The sequence below is a fragment of the Rutilus rutilus genome, assembly GCF_951802725.1.
Source record: "Rutilus rutilus genome assembly, chromosome: 11".
Taxonomy (NCBI): domain Eukaryota; kingdom Metazoa; phylum Chordata; class Actinopteri; order Cypriniformes; family Leuciscidae; genus Rutilus; species Rutilus rutilus.
In genome coordinates, this window is record NC_140216.1 from 8,331,698 (window position 1) to 8,355,227 (window position 23,530).

General features: G+C 37.6%; 1 protein-coding gene across 1 annotated transcript in view; it reads right to left on the minus strand.

The window, feature by feature from the left end:
* gabbr2 (gamma-aminobutyric acid (GABA) B receptor, 2) overlaps positions 1 to 23,530 on the minus strand; it is a 197,267-nt gene that overhangs the window by 30,805 nt on the left and 142,932 nt on the right. Inside the window, exons 9-13 of the mRNA XM_084422479.1 lie at positions 17,824 to 17,904; positions 16,391 to 16,541; positions 15,688 to 15,820; positions 13,946 to 14,053; positions 7,733 to 7,855 (exon numbers count right to left, since the gene is read on the minus strand). Coding sequence (XP_084278605.1) covers positions 7,733 to 7,855; positions 13,946 to 14,053; positions 15,688 to 15,820; positions 16,391 to 16,541; positions 17,824 to 17,904 — 596 coding nt within the window. The remainder of the gene's footprint in view (positions 1 to 7,732; positions 7,856 to 13,945; positions 14,054 to 15,687; positions 15,821 to 16,390; positions 16,542 to 17,823; positions 17,905 to 23,530) is intronic.

Sequence of the window (23,530 nt, forward strand, 5' to 3'; positions counted from 1 at the left end):
TGTTCACTTAAGGTCTGCGAAACAGTGTCATTATCAAAGAAGTATTCAAAATTATTATATTTTATTATTACGGAATTGTTGTTGATGTGAAGTGTAGCTTTTTCCAAGATTACTACAAAAAATTCATTTCTTTTTTTATGTATTAAAATGTTACTAGTATTTTTATGTACACAAATTGGTGGGGGGAATGGGATGTATTTGGCTCCCCAGAATTATGAAATTTACCATGATATTTGAAAATTCTATAGACTAAACTATTAAGGGAAGGAAACAATCATTTTTTTTTTATCTGTGGGTATTATGTATTTACTACAAATACCAATGTGAAACAATGGTCATTATCCAATAACTACGGTGAAATGCTGCCTGATAACAGAGAGACACACAACACACAAACACACACACACAAACACACACTGTGATGACAATGCTTACAACAGCTATAGTGGAGGCACATGGAGGACACAGATGTATTGCAGCTATGCATTTCTCTCTCCATTTTTCTTTCTATTACATGCCCTCATATTCGTTCTCTCACTCTCAAACACACAGACTAATGGATTTTCTTCTTTGTGAGGAGCTGTAGAGTTGAGTGTAATGGATATGTCTGGGGCCGTGATTGAGAGTGTCTGTTCAGGACCAGAAGAGAGCAAGAGAAATAGAGAGAGAGAGAGAGAGAGAGAGAGAGAGAGAGAGAGAGATTCTCTATATTCCTCAAGAATGCTGATTATTTTAGTCATGCACTTTTTTTTGTTTTGTTTTTGTTTTTGACATTATTAGTCTAGTAGCAATAAGACAAGAAACAATGGGGTTTCGGATTTTGAAACATTATTACGTCAGAAAGACTGCCTCCATAGAAGATCAACGCCTACTTCTACATCATTGCTTCTTCAGCCCCGCCCACCAATTTGGTGAGACGCCTCTAGTGTCAAGTTTTGGAAAAACACTGTCTTTGCATTGCCATCCTTGTGATCCTAACATTAAGAAAGACTCATTTCAGAACATTAAGAGTCAGTAAGACTCTGATCGCTAGTTCGCTTAATTTTAATCTGTTACCCAATCATAGCAGTGGACGTTTACTTCCAAGTCTTGAATGTGGCATGCCTATCAAAATGGAGTGTTCGAAGGAGAGGGTCAAAAACAGGACAGAAAAGAGCTTATTTACTTCTAAATGACTTCTAAATCTTGATAACATTATAAGTGGACCTCAGAGAACATTATAAAATACAACAATAAAAAAATTCAGTTCATGAAAAATGTTACTGACCCCAAACTTTTGAAAGGTAGAGTACAATATGCAGTTATCCATGAAATTATACTCAACATCTATGGTGAATTGATGAAAACTGGGCTCCGTTTTGCCATTTAGACATCAAAAGTGACCGAAATGACCTGAATTTACCCCATCAGCATGTCACTGCATGATAAATGGGCTTGAGAGATCCAAATCTCTTGAAATAGCTGAATAAACAATATCATATTCAGCTGCAGGGGACTCAGACCCTTAACAATCTGTACATCAGATGGCCCTGATGGACAGCGTTTCTTTCTAAGTACAGGAACCCTTGATACTGTCTTTAATTTAGAAGGCCTCTAATTGGTAAATTGCATCCCCCTTATGCTCAATCAGCAGTCGCATAGCAACAGTGAGCCCAGAGACAGAGTCTGCTTATCCAGACCACATGAATGCAAGAGACAATGGGAAGACAGGATGATTTAAGAGAGATGGAGAGAGACACTTTCTTGGATCATGAGGAGCGAACTGGATTTCATAAAGCTTAGCGGTAAGGCCCAAAATGCACGCAACCAATAGGACCCGTCACATTAGACATTCAACAAAGACTCATTCAGGATTATGTTAAATATACACTTAATAAACCACCATCAATCATCTCTTGTCTACTACAAATACTGTACACATCTTTGGCAACATAAACAGAGCCCTAACAAACTCCTGTCAAAATGACCGATGTGTACGGCAGACAATAACCATGCCCACATGATCCCGCTGCTCCTGAAAGCAAGGTTTTCACTCCTGTTCCTCACACTTGATCAATGGAGGAGAGAGGTGGGTGGCTTTCCAGTCCTAAATGACCCAGTTTGTTTTGCTGAGCCATTGATTCCTGCAAACCACAGCCGTTTAACATAAGGAGTCCTACAATGCCTTTCAGATTCCTGAACACACACACAATTCTGCAAATGTACTGCATGAACATGATATTCAAAACTTTAAACAATTAAACAAATGTGAAGACAAGAATATTGTTCAAGGGTCTATAAAACATATAGTGGCACACCCACATTGTTAATTGGCTTTAAAGATGCATATGTGGTAACCTGTTATAAAAGAGCAGAGAAAACCATCAATAGAGACAAAAATACCTGTCTGGCAGTCCTGTTTCTTAGTTTATTTTCTTTTCTTTAGATTTCTTTTGTCTACATTGTGGATAGTGAAATCTCAAATCACCAGCATTTTGGGGACCAGCCAACAAACTACTGCTTATTAAACATGCTAAATGTTTTAATAAAAAAGCATTTTGTGAGGTGAATGAAACCACGAGGATTCAAGAGAAATTTTCACAAAATGTATGCATTTACAAAATGTGTAAATTCGTATTCCTTTTTAATTGAAGTCATGTTTAAAACCAAGTTAATAATTTGGCATACTGCTGGATGCATGCAATTAGTGGAAATAAATAAATGTAAAAAATGATTAAAAAAAATAACATTATACATTACTTATACATTTAAATAAATTAAAATACATTTCTTATGGATTTTAAGTAAAAAAGGAAAAGTAATAAATAAATAAAATGTGATTTATAAATGCAAATCCACCACTAAGAATAACTAATTTAGCAGATAGAAAGACATTATCTCACTATAAAATGAATGGAAATCAATCAAATGTCCCCAAAATGCTAGACTATACATGCCTATTCATTAGATTGGTCCCCTGCCAACAAAGTGAATCATTCCAGCTGTACAGTCACATCAAACCCCATCACACTCCAGACCTGCATCTAAATCACTCCACTATCAAAGCGCACGAGTTTAGACCAATTATTTCATGCATTAAAGGTTCGCCCTAAAATAAGCATTTGCACATGAAAAGACCCCGTGACTCACGGCTGTCTGCCTGTCCTCAGTCTGACACAGAGAGTGAGGAAAAACTGCCATTGGAACACCTCGGACACTTTGACAGACGGCTCCCTTTCACTTAGGAAAATACATGAGAGAGTCCCTTATAGTATATGAGCGCATTCCTGTGTTTTTCTGTGTTCAGAAATCGGCAAACACGTCTGGTATAATGCTCTTCTCCATAATTTCATCCATCATCATGATTTGATGAATTACTGCTGCCGTGATTGATAGAAAATGTACTGAAATGTCTCTGTTAAATAGTATTCGGTTTACCGTCTGCTTTCTACAGGCAGGAACAGCTCACCTTTAATTATGGCAGGAAAATGGAGATGACTTTTGTAAATAAGATGCTATAATGTGTCTAATTTACATAGAAATCAGGTATGTTTGGGCTGAAAAAAAATATATATGACAGTGGCTTAATTTAATTTAAACTATTAATTTAATAGCTTAATTTAAAAACTCACACATTTCATCACATTATGTGGCTGGTTAAACTGTATGGGTGATAATTGAATAAGACGTGGGTTATTGTGCTGGAATATTGCATGCAAAAGTGGCACAACTGTTTAGTGAATTCACACTTAGAGTAAAAGTACTGTATGCTTGTATGCTTGAGCATCTCAATGTACTCAAAATGTTTGCATTTTGTTAGTTTAAGTTACATCTTACACAAATTCTACACACTTGTCATCATGTGTGTGCATGTGCAGGTATCCGTCATTACAGCGCCTGTCCAAAGCCTTTCCCTGTATTTTTGTCTTGGGGATCAGCAATGACAGCACTGGTTTATGTGTGTCAGAAGCCTTGGCTGTTGCCATGGCAATGCCACACTACAATAGTGTGTGTGTGTGTGTGTGCAGGCAGACTGCGCTTGCTGCAGCGTCGACACAAGAACAGGAGCGAGAACGGTGAGTGTTGCAGAAGAAACCTGCTGAATGCTAATCAGCCCCTCCACAGTTTGTCCTTCATCAGACCAGAGAAACACTCAGGATCTACATTATATGTGCGCTCTCACTCTCTCTCTCTCTCTCTATTCTACAACACATACCAATATCCACAAGAAGAAACATTTTGTTTGTCAATCTATTTAAGGTTCAATCAAAATTAATCCAATACTGTATTCTGTTTGTGGGTAGTTGACGAATAACAGTCCCTGAACGTTTTTCTTCTTCTTTTAAACAAAATGTTCAGTTTTACAGATATTTTAATGTTTCATAGATATATAGATTGATGTTCTATAGATTGTTTTAATGTTTTTGAATGAAGTGCTCAAAAATTCAGTAAAAACGGCAATGTGCTGCTACAACTGCTACAATTTAAATTGTCATTTCAATTTGCATTGATTGTGATTGCAAAGCTGAAATGATTCCAGTTTTCACTCAAAAAAATATTTCTGCATATCAATTTTTCATCAATTTGGATTAAATAGTTTTAACATATAGTAATAAACTTAATGGGTAACGGTAACAATAGGCTACTAATAAACTGAATGTGTTTTAAATACACAATAACAAGGTTTATATATTTATCATTAATAAATCCAATTTGTTTCAATGTCATACATTTTAACCAATTGAATATTGCTTGGTCTAGAGCTAGCACCATTTTAACCATGATCCTACTTTTTTTATTTTAACTGAATAATTTTAATGGTTTTCACAATGAACAGATTTATGCTGATCTTAAGCTATTTGAATAAATGCATTTAAAAAAAAAAAGATTATTCAAATAAAATCAAATAGATGCAAATCTTACCTGTTTCATTTACGACTAGCAAATATGCAATGCATCACGTTAAGTTTATTAGCTTGTTTATATATTAAAACTGTGTAATCCAAACAGATGGAAATTTGATATGAAATTCAAATGCATTTTTTTTTTTTTTTTTTTTTGAGTGTTCAGTGAAAACAGTTTTGCTGCTTAATATGCTTGTGGAAACTGTGATACTTTGAAGAATAGAGAGCGCAAAAGAACAGCATTTATTTGAAATATAAATCATATGTAACATTATAAATGTCTTTACTGCTAGCTTTGATCAATTTAATGCATCACTGCATAATAAAAGTTGTAATTTCACTTTAAACATTATTTTGCTGTTCACTCATAAATAGTTCTGAGAGATGCATTGTGAGAAATACATTTTAAATAATGAAATATTACAATATGAGTTCAAATTTTACATGTAGTCTTTCAGTTCATATGAGGTCATAGAAACCACTATACAAATTGACATGAATTAGAAAAAAGATTGCTTAAAATAGTTCTGGAAGAAGTAAAGCATGTCGCACTGCAGGGCACATTTAGACATGTCATGTCAACCACCCTCATGTATTTTAGTAAAGAACAGGTATAAAACTTTAAAAATCTTCTGCATGTTTTTCTTTGTCATAATGCAGCACATATGGCCCAGTTTTTTACTTTTTTTTTTTTACAAATGTCTGCAAAGTTTGAGTACTTAATGTGGATCAGAGGAAGCATACACTGAGCTGGTTTTCAGCAGAGCAGCGAGTGAAGCTCTAAACACAGAAGTTTGCAGCTCGCATCAATGCTGTCCGCTGCACTCAGATCTGTTTACATTCCTCCGTTTCATGTCCCTGACAGACTGTCCACTGTAATTGTCTCCAGCCTCACATACGTTCATTTTAAATAAACACACACTCAGTGTCCCACAGCAGCCAACAATAGCTTATTCCTGACCCAACCGTGATGCAGCAATTCTTCAAAATAACATCAGCCCTAAAGTTCCATTCACACTGACAGAGATTCAACTTAGAGGTTTTCAACTGTACTGCTGGTTACTAATAGTCATGCCTAGTAAATCCAACAACATCAGGCGACAAATCATTCAAGCTTCACTGTCTGCTCGACTTTCCCCAGCGGTCACTATCGAACATTGGCATCAGATGGCCAACTTTCATTGAAAATGAATGACTTTTAAACTCTTTCTTGCTAAAATTGCAGTTGATGTGAACACCTACTGAAGCCCAAAGACATTGTCCATTCCCGATTCTTTGACCTTTGAGAAACGCTTATGGCCTGAAATAACTACATATACAGTAGAGGACAGGGGAAAGGAGGAAGGAGAAGCTCGTCTAAACACTCTAGAGTGATGGGAAAGTTAATGGGCCTTTTCCTAGCACCAATCAATCTGCGCTAATCTCCCTGCCGAGAGTTCTCTAGAGAGACGGCGGCCATGATTCCATCGGTGTGACGGCAAAGTCCGCTCAGCCTGTTGCCTGGTGTCAGCCTACATCGCCTGTTAGCCGCCAGGCCTTTCACTTTTTAACACACTGAGTACAGGGATCATACACCTCAGGAATCGACAGACAGATGGAAAGGAAAGCGGCACGTCATTAAAAACATACCTTTAAAGGGATAGTTCACCCAAACAATTTAAATCTGTCATTACTTACTCATCCTTATGTCGTTCCAAACCCTTAAGACTCTGGTTAATCTTCGAATTATGGTTTAGGAATCCACTTCATGGTTTAGATGTAAATAAAAGCCTAAATTAAATCTTTTAATCATATAAAGTGGCCGTATCACTTTAAAAGACTCTTAAATTCCTTTGGATTCATTTTACGATGCCTTTATGACCTTTTTGGATCTTCAAAGTTTCTGTCACAAGATGAAGACGGAGGAAGACGAAGGTACACAGGATCCAATACGAAGTGATTTTAATAATACAATAAAAACAGGAACAGACAGATGTTTTAATAGTGTGTGTGTGTGAAACAGGGGTAAACACACAAAACGCAAACATAGACCGACAACTGAAACAGAGCAACTAAACACAGTGATGATAACGAAAAGGTGTGATGATCTGATGAGTGTCCATGAGAACTGATGACTGGCGGGAAACTAAAACAAAGAAACACATGTGACTGAAAATAGCAAACCAAAGGTCCATGAAAACAAAAACTAAGAACAAACAAAACTTAATAAGTGTGACAGTTTCGTTAAAAATATTCGTTCGAAATACCAGTCATATGGGTTTGGAATGACATGAGGGTGAGTAAATTAAGAGAGAATTCTCTTTTTTTTTTGTGAACTATCCCTTTAAGTAAAGAAAACAACCACACACAAATCAAGGTAACTTTAATAGCTGCACAATCAAGTCTGGCATTGTCTATTTTTGCCTTGCTTTCAGCTAAACGCGTCCAATCATTTGCGACAGCGTCTGACTCAAGTCCATGAAGGCACATGACTAAATGCACATGACTAAAGCAAGCAGACGTTTAAAATGTCCAGCCCATTTTGAAGCCCTGCTCAATCACACACTTCCCCTTATGTGTCAGCATGGGACGGGCTCGTGAAAATGCCTTTTTTTCCAAGCAATTGTGCCAATGTCCCACATTCCAGCTGGCCTATGTCCCCAACCGCCGTGGATGTGGGGGCAGGGCGCCTCACTTCCTGAACCAAAAATAACGCATATGGTAATAAAACCTTGGCCGCTACGTACTCCCCCGGTGATCCCAGCTCCCTGTGACTATGATTTAGTTGGGATTGATTAACCATTACTACCTGGTCGAGGGATTCTGCTGAATCGTTACATACAACATTAATAATAACCAATTGGACTCGCCTCCAAGCTGTACTCTTCCACAGTTCTCTTCAGGGGATCCACGATCTGCCAGCATATGAGGATGCACAAATCAATCAGCAACATCCCACCCACGATGATAAAGAGCTTCTGGTCCTTGATAATCTGGAAGAGAAAAAAAAGAAAGAAAAGCAATGGATGAGGTGATTAAGGGATGAGAAAGAGGCAGAGATGGGCAGGATCCATCAATGGGCTGTTCTCTCAATTCAAACGCATGATCTTCTCTCGCATTCTGAACCTTTGTGGATGAAAGCGCTGCTCCTGTCTGATCTTTTTCTCTTTTCTTCTATTTAACAGTGGTTGACCTGAACAGAACCTAAATCAAAAGAAAGGTCATCGCGAGGAGGCCTGCGTGTATTCAGACGGCGGGAACGAACAAATTCTTCCATGATTCAGACTAAAAATGCTAACTCGTTTTGATCTGATGTCTTTTGATGGCTTACCAATAGCCAAACCCCTGCGTCGTGGGAAACAAGGAGGTGGTGAGCAACTCTATGACCATTGAGCGCCATACTGAATTCTATCAGAATGGATGCTCTTTATCTTCAATCAAACAGAGGTTGATGGTTTCATTAAATGGCCAGACATGTGAAATAACACAGGATCATGATGCTTCAAGATGCATTAGCACAATCACTGAAAGCAATGCTTGGCCATAAGACCATAGAACTTCACTTTATTGCACAAAATCTTCTTTTATCTCAGCAAACGGATGATGATGGATCAAATACGAATAGCAGTCCTAAATCCCCCGCCCCACATTTTTACGACTACAAATAGCACCTGAACTTAAAAATTAAGTTGAAGTTGTTTGCACTAAGTGCAAATAGCAAATTTTTATTCTTTCTGGAATGCAAATTGCAAATGATTCTCAGAAGACTCTGTCTAGGTCATAGGTATAAAAAAAAAAAGGAAAAATAAATACATTTTTAGGCTTCCCCAAAAACTACTTTTCACCCTCATCTGCCATTAGAAATTTGCTAAAGAATCCCTTTACACAATTATAGACATCTGTGCACGTTTAACAGGTAAGTAGTGCATTAACATCGAAAGAATGACACACTTCACCTTTAATGGCGCTAATCATGAGCTTGTAAACCAATTACACTTGGTTTTAAGACCCAATAGTTTAAGCTTTTGTATTCACAGTTCAAATTGCTCACCGTTTGTACAAGATTATTGCAGCAGGTCTACAAGAGCATGTGGTGCATTAGTGTCAGATTGTGTTTGTGCTCCGTCTATGTTATGCAGGCCATCATGTGCTTGTGTCTGATTGAATTTACAGATGCACACATCTCTGATGCCATCTATTTGTGACGCGGTATGTTCCATAATGCAGTCTGAATGATGCATTATGCAGTATGTGGATGTGTACGTAGGTTTATGTCATAAAATAATGAATATTTTAACTTATTCTGCACCCCCCAAAATAATTCTAACTGTATATTCAAAAAAAAAAAAAAAAAAACGAGGAAGAATCAGACTGATAGACTAAAGAAATTGAAAAAAAGTCTTTCATGCTTCATAAAATGATGTAAAAGCACCATAAATGTATCATAAAGTGTTCCATATAACTCATGTGTTATATATCGTTAACTAAAACTAAACCAAAAACAATAAAAAAAAAAAAGAATTAATTGAAATAAATGTTAACTAAAATAAAATAAAATATTAAAAACACTTATTTTATTTCAGCAAGTTGCTAAACATTTCTCATTTCCATTTAGTTTAATTTAACACACTTAAATAACTAAATACACTAAAACTAATAAATAAAAATGACAAAACACAAAACAAAATTACTATAAATAAAATTTAGTGCAAAAAGAAAATATAATTCCAAATATGAACAAAAGTTATAACAATATAGCAATGATACTAAGCTCTAAGCTTTTTCCGTCCTAGAGAAGCAACAATGTCTGATTCATGAAAGAACAATTCTTTAGAACTGAATCTTTTCACTTAATAAACTGATCTGAATGATTCATTCTCAATTCATCTCACTGACTCAATAACAGCTCTCTGGATTTTTTAATGGTTTCATGATAACGTTTTTGTTGTTGTTTTCAGTCCCAATATAATTGCATGAAAAATGCAACGAGGAAGGATTTCAGAACACTTGAACCATTTTTGTCCAGGTAATGAACGTCAGTGGGGTCCAAAACAACACTGGATTCACTGTATGGACATAAAAACACTGAGTATCTTTTTTGTGTTGCACAGAATAAAAATCATCCAGGTTTGGAATGACATGAGGGTGAGTAAATAATGACTCTAAGACTAAAAATCTGTGGTCCAACTAATTTTAGAGAAGATAAATATACCTACAATAAACTAAAAACATATACAAAAAAAGAAACATCTAAAGCAAACATCACTGTGCGCTGTGAAAGCATGTTTGTGTGTGCATCTGCTTCATCTCCCTTTGTTTCTTCACGGTCCACAGGGGTGATTGACTTAACCCTCGCTGCGCCCTGAGGGAGAGACTGTAACAGACCCCCTCGGACCACCGGACCCGCACCGAACGCCGGCTGATTTGCGATGGGCTGTCCGCGGAGTCACATACTGTGAGACTGCTTCTCAGCTTGATAAAGAGATGGCACACCCACATGCACACTCACAAAACACAGTCCTGACAGCAGCCATCACTTTAGAGTGCCAAAGCCCAGCAGTCCATCACTGTGTGGAGCGGGAGTCCGCTCACTGCCAGCTTCCTGCACACTGAAGTGCCAGAGGGAATTAAAGCCCTGAGCCTGGGCATTACCTGTCTCTGAATTTATTTATATGCAGTGGGTCTAGTTAAGAACTGCTAATTGAGTGTGAAAGTGCAATTGAAGAGAAGACACCAACTGACATTCAATGTATCAAGCTGGAATTACATCACATACTCCTTCTAAACGTTTGATTGGACGTCCGTTATCAGGGATGACAGGATTTTTGTTGTTCCTTAATTAAAATTTAAATAAATAAAATAGAAATAGATTTTGACATTCTGTATACATTGCAATGTGTTCGACTTCATGAAGCTAGAATAAAAAGTTATTTTTATTTGTTTACAAGCAGAGGGACTGTTCTTTTTGTGAAAATGATCAAAAACATTGGCGGCGGCTGGCAATTTAAAAAAACTAAATGCTGGCGGGGAAAGAGTTAATAAACACTACAACAGTATATAAATAATTAGGAATGTCCCGATCAAGTTTTTTTTGTGCCTCCGATCTGATCAGTCACTGAATATTTAGTTTACTGAGCCTCGATCCGATACTTGTAAGTGTTCAGTGCAATTCAAGTACATTAAAGTTATTAAAATCAATCCAATGTATACAGGGATGTGCAGAGAGTTTCTCAAGGGCAGGAGCTCAAATGTAAAAAAGGGGCATCTATCACTACAGAGTAATTCCAATATAACAATTACTACAGTAATAACATTTATAGTAATAATATTATATATTATTTAGTAATTATATTTAATCTAATAATAAGATACTCTCTCTCTCTCATATATATTAACCCTTTGACGCATATGATCACACCGGTGTGATTTGAACGTTCAGTGCATCATGTGATCAACTGCTAAATTCAAATGTGCTTTGGTGCTTTAGCTGGAGCTGAGCCACAGACGGACGCGCTCAGCGCTTGACATATTACAACTATTCCGTGTTTTCAACCACATAAGGTTTATTTTAGGTTTCAGACATTTAAATACACATAAGTACTAGCAAAACAATACATTTGTAGTTTGTAAAATACACACTGATGTCTATGGAAGCGGCAATAATAATCCTTTGTATTGTAATTTGATGACGTGTTTTATTCATATCTGATACACATTGTATAGGTAACTATATAGTTTGCTCTATTCCTCTCCCTCTTCACCGGTCACTTACTTTCGTGTATTTCGGGAGAAGTGGATTAATTTTCGTGATCCGATTCTCTGAATTGCAGAGGAAACTAACATGGCGGCGCCCATCGCACGTCATACAGTAGATCAACTAACATGATCATTATAAAAGGTTTTTAAATGACAAAACACACTCACGTACACATATTTGAGAATCGGAATATCAGATAGTTCATGATATAGTTAACAAGTTTGTGAATATGTTTAATAAAAAAGGAAAAACTAATTAAAAGCAATACATCTATTATCCAGCACTGTTGTGGCTACGGTGTGTCACATGACAAGCATGACACGTCACCATGGAAATAATAAGGTAATACGTTCTAAAATACCGGTCGGCTTAAAAAACTCATGCGTGTGAAAGGGTTAAATAAATAAATAAATGACTTTGTTAAAAAAAGTGCACATCAAATATGCTAAACACGGAAGCTCGAACGTACATGTGTTACGTGTTAAAAACAGACCTTATTGGTTCTCGTGCGTCACGCATGCACATTTGCGGTTCTTCGTTTAATTTTAAAGGCGGCTGCCAAACCCCCTTGAAGGGGCATACTGCCACCTACTGCACAACACCTGCTTGACAGTTGATTTAAAATAAAGGATCGGGCTTTGGATAGCCAATACCGATCAGTTAAAAAACATGCTTAATTGGCCCTGATACCAATCCCTGAGATCGGCTCGGGACATCCCTATAAATAAGACTAATATAGGAAGATTCCTTTGAAGTTATGAGTTCTCTCGGTTACCTAGTTTACCTGCAGCATTGTTTATCACCCTGTGTCTTGCTCTCTCTTTCTGTATATATTCTATTCTGATTCTAACTGCAGCAGTGGAAGCAGGCTGTGAGCTCTATTAATAAAGATGGCCAGCAGGGTGCTGGAGCTGTGGCTAGCCATCCTTTACAGCACTGTCATACAGTATCAGCTGCCTCACTCGCCACATTCTTACGCTGCATTGAAAAACAAGAGCAGGGAGAGAAAGAGCGTATGAAAGGAGGTCAGTGTGCATGCACGAATCTGTTGTGTTAAAGACCTGCATGGATGCGCTTGTGCGCACACTTCCCCATAGTGTGATGCTTTTTCTTGCGGAGGAAATTCACACGCATGGACTTGTGAAGACCGTGTCTAGCGGAGCAGGAAGACATTGTTCTTTAGAAGAGATCAGAGATTCATTGGTTAGCACTGGCAGTGCCGACTGATTCTTGATATGTCAGGAAACTGAGCGTGGAGACAGCAAACTGACCTTCAGTGAAGAGAGCATTTCTATATTTTAGCTTTTTTGGCAGTTGAAAAATTAGACAGCTGACAGCCCAGTGGCAACATTGCTTTCCCATGAAGCCTTAAGCATGGAACCTGTCTCTCCTTCTACAAATATCTCTCTCTTTCATTGTTTCTCCATCTCCATTACAACATCCATGTATAAACTGCAGTATAATTTCATCAATTTCAGTTTTTTGTATTTTTTTGGTATTATAATTCTTAAAAACATATAAAAATCTTACCATAAAACAGTGAAATGTGATCATTATAAGGCAGATGACAAATGATACCAGTTCCTGTGTGTTCTGCCACACTGGAACCCAATTAATCCTGCCATATGACCAAAAGTTTGGGGTCAGTAAGATTTTTTTTTTTTAAATGAATAGTTTCGACATTACATTGATCAAAAGTAACAATAAAGACATTTATAATGTTACAAAAGTTTCTATTTCAAATAAATGCTGTTCTTCTGAATTCTTCTTTCTGAATCTTTGTATTCATCACAGAATCCTGCAAAAATGTATCATGGTCTAAAAAATATATACACTATATATTAAGCAGCACAATTGTATAATAATAAGAAATGTTTCTTGAGCAGCAAAATCAGCATATTAGAATGATTTCTGAAGAATCATGCGACACTGAAGACTGGAGTAATGATGCTGAAAATTCAGCTTTGCCATCACAGGAATAAATTACATTTTAAAATATATTATTATTATTATATTAAAATTGTACTAATATTTCACAATATTACTGTTTTGTATTCCTTGGTGAGCACGAGAACATTTTCAAAAACAAAAACATTTACTGACCCCAAACTTTTGAACGGTTGAGTATCTGTTTCCAGTATATTATTAATGAAATTAAATAATTTTCATTGATCAGGATAATGATCATTTGAAACGGTATATTTGTTTTTGCTAGCGTCATGCGCCAGTGTGACCTGGACCTGTAATGTTGCTTTGTCAGGTTTACTTTCAGATATAAATAGTGCGCTATGTTGTAACTGAAATGCTTTGAAAGTCTATTTCTCACCTTCTTCTTCATCTTTACATTCTTGAAGATGGCGTGCACTCTCCAGGTCTTCGCAAACATGGCGCCAAACGCTGTTGTGTAACCCACAATGAGGATCCATGTACGGACCTAAAAACGTTAAATGTGAAAGTAAAACATGGTTGTTACAAACCAATAGTTATTATAATTTAGGCACTGGAATGCTACCCCAAAAGCCAAGATTAGACTGTAACACCAGTCTACAGAATACAAAGCAGCAGAAACTGCAAAACCATAAAAATATAGTGATCCGACTTCTACAATTAGAAAGCAAATTGGGTGGCAAGGTGTGTTGTAGACAAGTTGTAGAAGTTCCTGAAGCTTTTTTCATTTCTTTTTGTCCTCTCTTCATCTTCTGACCCTCTTCCACAGATCTAGTGTTCTTTATTCTGAGCTCCTCTGGGAAAGTAATTCTCAGCATCTATAAGGCAGGACTGTCACTACATCTTGTTTTGTTGAGATTTGATGTGGTTTTATGTGATGTATTGAGTGTTGCGCTGGATTCTACTGAATTAAATTAACTCAACATGTGATTATGAATTTATAGTTGTCATTAGTTGTCAGATATGTTAATAGTTGCAGCTGTAAAAATGGTCACATATTATTGTTTATAAACCTAAATTAGATTGTTGTAACTTGTTGTAACTGTATTTATTGGTAAAGAAAACTTGGTAAGACTTTAGTTTAGAGTCCAATTCTCACTATTAACTAGTTACTTAATAGTATGCATATTACTAGAATTTGGGCTGTTTATTAGTACTTATTGAGCACATATTAATGCCTTTTTCGGCATGACCATATTCTACATCCCTTAATCCTACCCAATACCTAAACTTAACAACTACCTTACTAACGATTAATAAGCAGTAATTAGGAATTTATTGAGGCAAAAGTCGTAGTTAATAGTGAGAATTGTCCCCCAATCTAAAGTGTGACCGAAAACATTAATTAAAAATAGAAATAATTAATTTCTAATTGATTGTAAATATAATAATTAATTTATCTCTGACACAAAAATATATTAGCGGAAAAAGTCTTATTGTTGAGTCCTAGTCATTTGTCTTTGAGTCCAAGATAAAAGAATATTAATTGCCCAAATTCACCCCATCCTTGATATCGCAATGAAAAACTTCAACAGGCCGTAGAGAACAGAGCCCGTCTCAGGCAGGTAGCATGTGCCCCTGCTCAACACATTTGTGAGCTATTTCCCCTGTGACTGGAGTTACTGCAGTAGCCAAAGCCTCATAATTAAAAGATGGATTATGGTCACATGCAAACAGACAGTGGAGGCGTGACGAGACACATCCAATCCTGCTTACTCAGTTTGGTGATACAGCCTGAGTAGAGGTGAAAAGCGTTCAGATTCAAATATAGAGGAGACCAGGGATAGTTGTCCCGGTGGAGGTTGGCACAGGGGAAGCTATCAAAATCTCAAAAAGGTTTTGAGTCAGATATCCATTTGCTTGTTTTCTCTAGCACTGGTTAGGCATGTTGGTTTAAAACACCAATGAAATTCTAAATTAGAATAATTAACAATGTCCTTCAAACTGAAATTCCAATTTCATCATATGTTTGCTTATCATTGTGACAATTTATCTATTACAGCACATAAATGTACCCTCAGAGCACTTACGGGACGAAAAAAAAAAGACAAAAAAAAAAGACAACTAACCCATGGTCTAGACATATTCATATCTGATTCACAGAAATCAGTCATTACTCACAGTACAGAGGGTCTCAAACTCCTTGTCTGACACAAAAGATCCATCCAGACCAAAGAGGAAAATGGAGGCGTACGACAGCAGGCCACCCAGAATGATCAGGTTGTTCATATAGGGACTCGACATTTTGATCAGCCTGCAGATGGAGGGAAGCACACAGCCGATACATTAAATATTCACATTTCATTTATTATTAACAACTGCAATTAAATGAGCATCTACATCCATGACTGTATCATATATACCGTGGGATCCAAAAGCCCAAAACCACTAGTAAAAATGCCTTTATTTTGCATTATTTAAAAACTTTTATGCAAAATATCCCATTGCAATTTATATTTTCAAAAATAATAATTTAAATAAAAGATTGAATGAAAGAGCATCTTCTGGGAATCAAGAATATCTGACAAAAATACAAATCCTGAATAATACATAATAAAATATAATTACATAATTACATAATAAAATGTAATGTATTTCAGTGTCACATGATCATTTAGAAATCATTCTGATTTGGTGCTCAAGAAACTTTTTTTTTTTTTTTTACTTTGTGTTCATTATCTATCATAACTTTTCTATTTAATTTTTTTTTTAAATCCTAAAACTGATTTCCACATGAAACAAAAGATCCCAGATTCCCAGTGTGGTCTCAGACTCAGGTCTCACTCTTGAACTATTTCCTGTCGTAGTCTCGCTCAGCCCTGACCTGTGGTTGCGGTTTTTGATGTTAAAGAAGAGGAAGGCTCCTGCCATGAGCATGCCCAGGATAGTGATGGTAGACAGGATGCTGTAGAGAGGGACGTTTATTTGCCGGCGCTGCAGACGCACAAACGTCCGATCCTTCGGCGGTTCAACACCTACGAGAGTCATGATGGTTCACAGTCAGTTACTCTTGGAGTCATCTCAAAGAACGTCATCTCAGAGAAAGCTCTCAACATTTCCCTGTGTAATTTAAATGACTAAGATTTTAAAATGCCACTCATGTGGCATACAGTATTAGCTCTATTTCTGCACAGTGTTATATAATAATATTTGTGGATGGGTTTAAAAATGGTGACTGTGATGTAAGATGCGATTAGATCCTACATCATAATGAGAAGATGGAAGACAGTAGAGCACTTAAACCAAATGAGTCACCAAAACGAGTCAAGAGTTATTTGCGTGACTTGACAACCTTGGTGATTTCATGTACAACTGTGAGGCTTTACTGATATTAGCTCAAAAGGAAATGGTTTACTCTTTTTCATTTAGAAAACAATCTCAGTTGGGGTGAGTGTCTGGACATTTTTTTCTCTCTTAACTCTTTTCCCGCCAGAGTATTATTTTTAAGTTGCCAGCCAGCGCCAGCATTTTTGATCATATCATACACAAATATTTCATGGCCCCCAGAATAATTCGTTGTATGAATATGTAAACAGTGAATATATCAAAAGAAAGAACATAGCCTAAAACATTTTATTCAGCTTCATTCATCATTTTTTTTATCAACACTTTGAATGTGGGTACGTTTCTTCAAAAAAACATTTTTAACAAAAAGCTAAGAAAATCATGTTTTTGTCAAAGACTTTGCCAGACCGGAATTAAAACACAGATTGAGTCCATCAACACAACAAAGCTTGCACAGCCCTATACCTCTTTGCAGGTTTTACACAGATCTTTTTCTTTGCTTGCTTTTGGATTCAGAGATGCTGTGCTATTTCAGAAGATCTGTAACAGCGGCCCTACTCTATAACAGTAAAACACATTTTTTTCTGGAAAAACTCATCGATTGGCTGGGAAGTGTTTTGTCATAAATGATGGAAAATCTCAACAATGGCGGGGAAAGAGTTAAGTATGCCAAATGATTCCTTCAGATTCCCTCTTAACAAGTTCCGTTAAAGTAAGACAATTAAACGTTTTACTCCTTGTCCAGCACTGTGTTCCTCAGAGGCAAAAGAAACTAACACAAAAATTCCAGGGAATAAGGAAAAAAACAAACAAAGGAATGTCAATGTGGGCAAACAGAAATATTACTCTTGAATTATTCAGATGACCGCACACAGAACAGTGGGTAGACAACATTGGCAGGCGTGTGAACCTTCTGTCTTTCTCTCACTCAAACGCTGACCCGCAAACACACACAAACTGGGCTTTTCCTACCTTGGAACCTGATGGTGTTGTTGATAAGGTCCAGTACATCTGCAATGGCGTTGTACTCGCCCACCTTCACCTCTTGACCCTCTGTGAAAGAAAGCAAGAACAAGAGGACGACGGAGATAAGAGCAGTGTGTTCAAAGCCGGCGGCCCCCAGAGAGAAACATGACAATAGACAGTACATTTAGTTTCTGTGCGCTCCACTGCAGAACCTGCCCAACATTATTGTTCCAAAATACTCAGGGCTGAAAAAGTATGTAAATTGCAACCTCACGCATTTGCACATCAATTAAAAGACACCTGATTAGAGAGTCTGGAAAAACAATGAATTGAAACATTGATCTCATGATGAATAACTCAGAAAACCTAGCTTCTCTGACAAGGATGCATTGTTAATTTTGACAGACTTTTTGCTTTGGCAAAAATGTCCTTTAAAGGTGCAGTAAGTGATTTCTGGTAAGAGTTGTTAATATTTGAAATCACCAAAACAAACACACCCCTACCCAAAAGGATCACACCCCTATCTTGATGCCTCTGCCCCCACATGTACACGCTGCGCAACACAAGCAACGACTGGCGGAATCTGCTGTGCCTGCCGCCCGAGGGTATGATGTCATCAATAAGTGAAAGCAATTTGTGTTACTATGATAATTCAGGTCGAATGTCTAATTGTTGTTTAGCTCCTCTACTCCTTCGATGGCAAAGTCATCCCTTCCATCCCAGAAAATAAAACACAGTTTTCATGAACAGCTCCCTACATGACACGATAGTCCAAGTAACTAATATATTACAAATGTGACAAGATTAAGGGTTTATAGCGATCCTTAAAAGCAGAAATCAAAAGAAAAAACATATTCAGGCCTTCCAGCTCCTTAGTTTCTCTAGCGCTGGAAAGCTTTTCAACGCGGGTCCTACGTCTTGCCTGATCGTAACCCTTCTATTTAAAGTTATGTTCCCCAGGTATTTTTTTCTTTTGTGTTTTCTCTGGAAATCTCTAGTTGTCCTGCTGATGTCTTTCTTGTGCACTGAGCTCTCTCTCCTCCCCCATCATGAGTGGACACGCCCCTTACTGCTGATTGGCTACAAGTGTGCTTTGATACTCAGTCCAATACATTTTTCAACAACTCCGGAAATCCAGAGTTCTCGCGAGAGCACAAATTGAATTTGCTCAGCGAGTTACTCTGGCGTCGAGTAATGATGCTCATTAAATATGCCCTTGTATCCGAGCTGCACCAATCACATCGGGTTATCTGATATAGGCGGGCCAGAGGCAAGCTAAACAGATGACGACAGCTCTGTGACGTCAAAGTCATTAGTAAACATTGCAAGATGGCTATGGATGAACACCAGTTGTTTGAAACGGCTTTGGCCGCTACAATGAACGAGTTAGACTTGACTTTTTTATCTAAAAGAAGAACAGAAGACGGTGCTCGAATCGTTCCTTTGCAAGAAGGGCGTTTTTGCTGTTTTGCCGACCGGATACGGTAAGAGTCTAATCTACCAGTTAGCTCCGCTGGTTGCTAAGCGATAACTTGTTGTGATAGGTCGTAGTGTTATCCAATTGCGTGCAGTGAGATTTTCAAATGCATGCTTGGTGCCGCCCCTTGAGCTGGCCGATTTTCATTAGTCAATGCCAGACCATTAGTCTTTCAGATTTAGGTCTGGATTTCCAAGCTACTTTCAACAGCATTTTTTTTTTTTTTTTTTTTTCGCTTACTGCACCTTTAAATTAAGTCAATATTATTTAGCCTTGCTATATATTAATTTGAGCCCATTTTACTCGGAATGAAATGGCACAATATAGTAATTTTTTTTGTGCAAATTATAACATAAGATTATTTAACATTTTTGAAAGTCTCTTATTCTTACCAAGGATGCATTTATTTGATACAAAATAAAGTAAAAACAGTAATATTGTGAAACATCATAACTTTATAACCAATTTTCTATTTAAATATATTTTAAAATGTAATTAATTACTGATGGAAACGCTGTATTTTCAGCAGCCATTACTACAGTCTTCAGTGTTACATGATCCTTCAGAAATCATGATGCTGCTTTTACTTCTTTCTTTTTTTTCCTTATTTTTTTTCTTCCATTTATTTATCACCATAATGCATATTTTTCATTTTGTCTGTTATTGCTAACAACAACAAAAAAAAATCTAACAAAAAAACCTTAACTAGGTATTAAAGATGAAAACAGATGGTTGGTAAGTTGTAACTTGAGGTTTTGTATCCAAAGATGCAATAAAATAAAGCTTAGTGTCAATAAATCCCCAGCAGAACAATACTTCCTCTCAGAAGGCAAATATAAGGCAAAGTCTATTCCAAAAGCCATCTTAAAACTCAATATTTCTCCCTGGTGTTCGCTTTAAAACTACTTGTGTATTGACTGTCACACTTGCAGGGGAAAATGCATTCCTTCTAGAGATGAAAACTAACTTTAAAAAAGAGAACATAGGAAATAAGATATTTATTATTAAGCTCCTGGAAGTATATAGTTTCCTAACTGCTAACATTAAACATTTACTGTACTGAACTGAGACGCCAACCCATTTTCTGCTCAATACAATTCATCTGATGGTCTCAGATTTTCACATATAACTGCTGTGGGTTAAACTAGGCCAAGCTTTCATGTGAATAACACAATTTAAACATGATAGCCAACAAGATTAGCTAGTACTAGTAATGGACCTCCTTCAATCTGACATTTGATTAAGTTTTGTGCCCTAGGTGGTCTTGCTGTGTCAGGTGAATCATTGACTGTGAATAATCAGGTGATGTCAGAGCTCCATGTAGTAAACGTCATCATTCAGGTGCTTATCTGACCATGAGATCAATGGGACACTACAAAAACCACAAGCATGTAAACTGATGGACAGCATTCCGTTATTAGTTGTCAACTATAATGATTTATAAAGACTTAAATATTGGTCAGAAAAGTCTGAGAGAGAGAGAGAGGTTAGAAATGAGTGTGAGCTGCAAAAATCATATTCTGAACTCATTTGTGTCTTATTTTCCAGTTCAAATATCTAAACGTTTCACAGTAAGATAAAATACATTTCTATTAATGTATGAACTCTCTGAAAACAAGTGAATGAAACCTTGCAGTGTTGCTTCTCTACATATATCTGGATTCAGATATATTTTTATTGGAAAACAAATTAAAGGATCAATCAAAAAGTCATTAAGAAGTCATTTTAGCGTGAATGATGTGTGAAATGTGAGTCAATGTGTGAGTCAGTGACTGACTGAAAGAACTAAGGTAACGAATAATGTGAAAGAGTGAATAAGCGAGAAAGTGAGTTAATGAATGACTAAAGGACCCCCAAAGCAAATGTGTTTAAATGAATGTGTGAGTGAATGAACAAACAAATGCGTGTGTGAGAGAATAAATACAGTGAATAGGAATGTTAGCGCATGAGTAAATGCATGAATGATGGGTATGAGTGAGTGAGTGAGTGAGTTAAAGGTGCAGTAAGCGATTTCTGAAAAACACTGTTGAAAGGAGATCGGACCGAGCACCACAACAAACTTGTAGCCAATCAGCAGTAGGGGGCGTGTCCACTCATGATGGGGGAGGAGAGAGAGTGAGATTTGAAGAAAGACTGTTGAAGGAGAGATGGCTGAGAGACATTACAAAAGAGAATAGGTCAAAGGAATATCTCTTCTAATATAGAAGGGTTATGATCAGGCAAGAGCTTTAAGACCCGTGTTAAGATTAAAAAAGCTTTCCAGTACTGGAGAGACCTGAAAACGGACACAGAGGTTGCGTTATTTCTAGGGATGCACCGATTGGGAAATTCTGGGCCGATACCGATACCGATGTTTAACATAACAACTTGGCCGATGGCCGATGCCGATGTTTTTTCTTTTTGTTATTTATTCCTTCTTTTGTGCCACGGAAACATACAAGTCTTTCGGCTCTTGATCACACTATCCTAGAATGAGCACAAATTCAATCAGACCAATTTATGAAACAAAAAAAAACTTTAATGTCACTTTCTGGTTGACAGTTATAACCTTATTTATAAGTTCTTTTTCAGTTGTTATGAGGAGCAATATGAGAGAGAAATTTGGTAATCATTGTCTGACCCAACAAAAAAAAACATTATAATATTCATTTTATTTTTCGTGTTCGCATTTATGAGGGAAAAAACACGGGTGAATGTTCATACCAAAATATAAAATTTTAAGCGCGCACGCGCTCTTCTGCGAGAGAGAGAGAGAGAGAGAGAGAGAGAGAGAGAGCGCCCCGACGGCGCGCGCGCTCTCACTCACTATTCAGAGCGGTCAAGCTTCCCCGTACATTTTGACAAGCGTCCTTGACAGGGAGGCCAGAGCTTCTTTGCAGCTCAAGTCGGCGGCGGTGTGTACAGTTAACGCTCTATCTGTTGACGGCGCTGAGGGAAAAGCTCCCGCCACTGGAAGAAGTGGTCGCCGCCCATTTGTGTCCTCCTGCGCACCCATCAAAGCCGTGCAGAACGTCTTCAGCACTCGAGGATCGTGCATACTCCGCCGCTTCTTCTGCTACACACCATGGTCGTTCTTTTCTCGAGAAAAGGAGTTTTCTCATAGAAAAAAATAAAATAAATGCGTCATTGTACCCAGCACTTCTGAAAATGCACTTCCGAATGCGTCTCTGTCCCCAGCATATCAAACCAAACTGACGCCCATGTGACATCGGCGAATGTCATTTTTATTTCCCGATGGCCGATGGCAGTTAACGAGGCAAATATCGGCCGTTACCGATGTTCAGCCGATGCATCGGTGCATCCCTAGTTATTTCTGCTCCATACGTGACTTGGGTAACATTGGTTTTGAGTGTGTGCTACTGACGACTAACAACCAACTTTTGTTTGTATGTACTTTTTTGTTCTTCCTTGCCATTTGTTTATCATCTTCGCTTTATTTTTCGCAAAGCTTTATCTTGCTTTGCTTCTACTATGATAACGAGACATCCACTCTTACATTGCATGTTCGTGAATTTAGGGGGCCGAAGCGAAGGGTGTGTTTGTTTGGGTTGATTTCATTCTCAGAAATCACTTACTGCATCTTTAATGCGAGTAAACAAACGAGTGAGAAAGTGACTGAGTGAATATGAGTGTGAGTGAGCGAGTGATGAAATGAGACAGAGAGCAGAGTAATAGAGTGAGAAACCCAAAGAAAGAAGGAGCCCAAAGCAAGTGTGCGCTTTGAGTCGGTGTGATTGTTCTCGGTGTAGAAGACGACCCTCTCCAGGGCGCTGCTGATAACAGCTTCTCCTTTCTTTCTTTTTTTTTCATTATTTATCCCAGACTGCCATTCGCCTTCATATTGACAGACAGTTCAATCACCCCTCAGCCAAACAACCCTCCGATCCTGCGGCCTGCTCACAAATACAGTCTGAAGAGGTGATGTAACACACTATGGGAGGGATGCCTCTGTGCCGAAGCAGATAAGACTGAAGAGGGTGGGGAACGCTGGCCTGCGGCTGCCATGGGGTGTGAGGGGGAAATCCCTGCACCAAGATTAAATCCCACAAACCAGAGTTAATCTCCCCTGCCCTCAGGAAACACACACACACACACACTGGATTAATCACATCAGAGGGCCAAGCAGGGAATTCTCTGACCCCCATTAAACTACAGGACGGCACCAAAAAACCGCTGTGCACACGACCATCTACGTGATGTATTGCACAAGCGCTGACTCAACGTCACACTGAGATA